At 34.9% G+C, this 3,797-nt stretch overlaps 1 protein-coding gene across 6 annotated transcripts in view; it reads left to right on the top strand.

Annotated features, from left to right (window-relative positions):
- Positions 1-3,797, top strand: part of ARFIP1 (ADP ribosylation factor interacting protein 1) — a 108,281-nt gene that overhangs the window by 58,642 nt on the left and 45,842 nt on the right. For all 6 annotated transcript variants that reach the window (XM_003790222.2, XM_023513445.1, XM_023513444.1 and 3 more), the window contains one exon: positions 1,032-1,140. In XM_003790222.2, the coding sequence (XP_003790270.1) occupies positions 1,032-1,140 (109 nt within the window). The remainder of the gene's footprint in view (positions 1-1,031; positions 1,141-3,797) is intronic.

Here is a 3,797-nt window from a genome sequence, read left to right on the forward strand (position 1 = left end):
AAAAAAAAATCTAAACTATGATAAGTCTAAAAATTTAGCTTACACATTACCTGTATTTACTAACTTGTCATAGCACTGAAATTCTCGTGAAAATTTAATAAAGGCGAATAAAAAAGTGGTTTTATTTTAGATTTGATGTCTTACTTCATTTCAGTTTGTATTCCTTGAAGCTCTGGTCATGTGGATAGACCAGTTTTAAGCTTGCATTATTAATATAGTTGCATTGCGTATGGCTAACAAACCGTAGCCTCAACTTTGGTTTTTGGAGATTGTATATAGTTTTTCTTGGCCTATTTCCCTAATCATTACTAAGCCCCGAGATTTAATTTACAAGGTTCTGAACAAAATTTTTTCTAATATACTTAACTTAGTTTGTGTCTTTTTAAAGAGCATTATGCTTCTTGACTTTCTTTTCTCTTTAAGCTCTAAGACTTAATATTGAATATTATTTTTATTATAGTTTACGGTTCAATTATAAGCTGATTTGTGGTTAGTTTGACTAATATCGGTATTTAGTATAAATCCAAATAAAAGGAAATTTCCTTTACCTTGACCTGATTGAAGTTGGAGAAGCCCAGTTTACCTAGCTAACCTTGAAATTGAAGGGAAATTACATTGCAAATGAATGATTTGTTTCTATTAACCATTAGCCAGGCTTACCCTGATTATATAGACATCAGATTTTATATATTAGATGTGACATTTTAGTGATCTTAGGTTTTATTCATTACAATGATTTTTCTTATGTATCAGATTAAGATTTTTAATTAGATTTTAACATCTGACTGCAGCTTAGTTCCAGGATAATGAAGTGCATTATAAGTGACATACACTGTACCACTAGTACCAATCTTGCTCTATTTGCTGCTGCTGATGCATCATTATAGAATACCAGGACAGCAGAAAGGAATATTACATAGTAGAGAGAAAAACAGTTTGATAATGTGATTAAAAGGACACAATTATTGTAAACTGTTACATGATGTGGGACTTTTTACAAAGTTTTTTTCTTCTATTCAAATGTTGCTAAGGATTTGAAGCGTTCCTTACCATCTGGACTTGGTCTCTCAGAAACCCAAATTACATCCCATGGTTTTGACAGTACCAAAGAGGGGATTATTGAAGCAGGAACATTTCAAGGTAAGAACCCATGTGTTTGTAAAGGTGACCGAGATGGAGGATGGGAGTCACCAAATGCTACCTTTATTAATGAAGCACAAGAACTGAGTGGTTTGATTCTGTGATAAAATACAAATATAAACATAATCCTTTTTCTCTTCAATTTAAGTAATTTATGAATTGTTTTAATAGTCTTCACATAAATAGATGAAGATGCATACTTTCACTATTATTTAAGAATTGGTTTTAAAATACTGAAATAAAAACTCAAACCTGTAGATTTGGATTATTTTAACTTGTAACCACAAAATTTATATCTTAAATCACTGTTGATTTGTATAAATACAGATTTCCGATTTTAAAGCAAATAGGAAATTGAACTTTTGCTTTTCCTGCTGTATGTGCTGCGTAGATCTCCAAGACTACTCTCAGGTTCAGTAAACTGCTGGGAGGACTCGAAAGATTCAATACATAGTCACACTCGGGGCTTTGATTTATTACAGTGGAAGAATACTAAGTGCAGTTAGTAAAGGGAAAAGGTGCATAAGCTAAAGTTGAGGCAAACTAGGCATAAGCTTCCAAGGGTCTTCTTCTAGTGTAGTCATAGAAATTGTTAGTTCCCCAGCAATGAGGTAGGACAATGTACGTGAAATGTTGCTGACCAGGGAAGCTCTTTTAAAGACCAGGTGCTTGGGATCTTTTTCGGGGGCTGCTTACATAGGCATCCAGAAGAAAAGCAAGTAAAAGCAGCATAAACCACATTGTTGGTATAAACACTTGAAGCTCAGGAGTCATTCTTAATTGTTCTGGGAATGGAGGAAATCCCTCTAAATTCAAGTCCCCAGATACCAGCCAAGGTATCTAAGTCTTCTAAGCAGGTCTTTTTAAGGATAGCAGAGTGTGGTGGTGAGGCCAGATTGCCTGAGCTCAAGAGTTCAAGACCAGCCTGAGCAATAGCCAGGCACTGTGGCAGGCACCTATAGTTCTGAGGCAAGAGGATCTCTTAAGCCTAAGACTTTGAGATTATTGTGAGCTATGATGCCTTGCATTTTACCAAGGACAACAAAGTGACACTCTTGTCTCAAAAAAAAAAAGGAAAAAAAGAATAGCCAGTTAGACCTGCTATTCTGCACACATCTCATATACATACATATACACACACACATATATAATATATACATATAATACACATATATACATACATATATATGTTTATTTTTTAGAGGGGGGGAAAATGTTCTCTTTTTTTAATGCTTTTGCCTGTTACAACTTTTTTTCAGGTTTTTTTAATGTGAGTGAAAGAACGTAAAACCATGTAAACTTAGAATATGGAAAATGGAGTGTTTTCACAACAGTGCTATAGTTAAAAGTGTAACTATAGGCTCGGTGCCTATAGCTCAAGTGGCTAGGGTGCCAGCCACATACACTGGAGCTGGCGGGTTCAAATCCAACCCGGGCCTGCCAAACAACAATGACAACTACAACCAAAAAATATCTGGGCATTGTGGTGGGCACCTGTCATCCCAGCTACTTGGGAGGCTGAGGCAAGAGAATCGCTGAAGCCCAAGAGTTGGAGGTTGCTGTGAGCTGTGACACCACGGGACCCACCCAGGGCGACAGCTTGAGACTCTGTCTCAAAAAAAAAAAAAAAAAAGTGTAGGTATAGTTGATGTTCAGTAAAGTATATCTTAATGCTGCATTAAAATTTCACAAAATGAAGAAAAACATTCTTATGCCTTTGCAATCCTTATCCCTCTTGTAGATAATAGTATTCTGTATTTTTATTATACTCTTGGACAATACTTTATTCAAGAACAATTTAGACTTTTGAAATATATTCTTTGCTATTTGAGTCCTAGAAATAGGCATTTACAATAATCTAGTATAACGTCCCCTACTCTAGGCTGTGAAATGAATGAGCTATCTAACATCATTTTTCCCTCTTTGCATTCTTACGTTTAGAAAAGTGAAGCTATAAAAAGGGAGCAAAAATGTCAATATCTAAGTCATTCTGAGGCATTGTGGCATTCTTACATAGGTGATAACCTTGAATTGGAAAGATAATAATAGCATACAAATGGAGGTGGTCAGGAATGGTTTGTTTTCACATGTCCCTGACCCTCCCGCACATTGGTTTATGACTGTTGAGTGCCTAAAACATAATTTGATACCATTCTGGAGCAGTCACCAATTTCCAAATTAAATGTCAACATAGAATAAAACATTAATTTTACTATTAAGGCATTTTAAGTATTTTCCATGAAATTATTTGGCTGACATTTGATTTAATCCTTTTTCCCTTAAGTGAAACAGTCTTAGACTATTCTCTTCAACTGATATAAAATGTAATGCACAAGCATTAAAATGCTAGTCAGTTTGACTTGTTTACAGATATATCCTAATCCTTCAAATTGGAATAAAGAGTATGTTTCATGGCTTTTATACTGCTGGTGGGATTGCAAACTAATATGTTCCTTTTGGAAAGACATCTGGAGAACACTTAGAGAACTAAAAATTGACCTGCCATTTGATCCTATAATTCCTCTATTAGGTATATATCCAGAAGACTAAAAATCACACTACAATAAAGATATTTGTATCAGAATGTTTATTGCAGCCCAATTCATAATTGCTAGGTCATGGAAGAAGCCCAAGAGCCCATCGATCCACGAATGGAT

Source organism: Otolemur garnettii, unplaced genomic scaffold, assembly GCF_000181295.1.
Source record: "Otolemur garnettii isolate 467f Iridium unplaced genomic scaffold, OtoGar3 scaffold00041, whole genome shotgun sequence".
Lineage (NCBI taxonomy): Eukaryota > Metazoa > Chordata > Mammalia > Primates > Galagidae > Otolemur > Otolemur garnettii.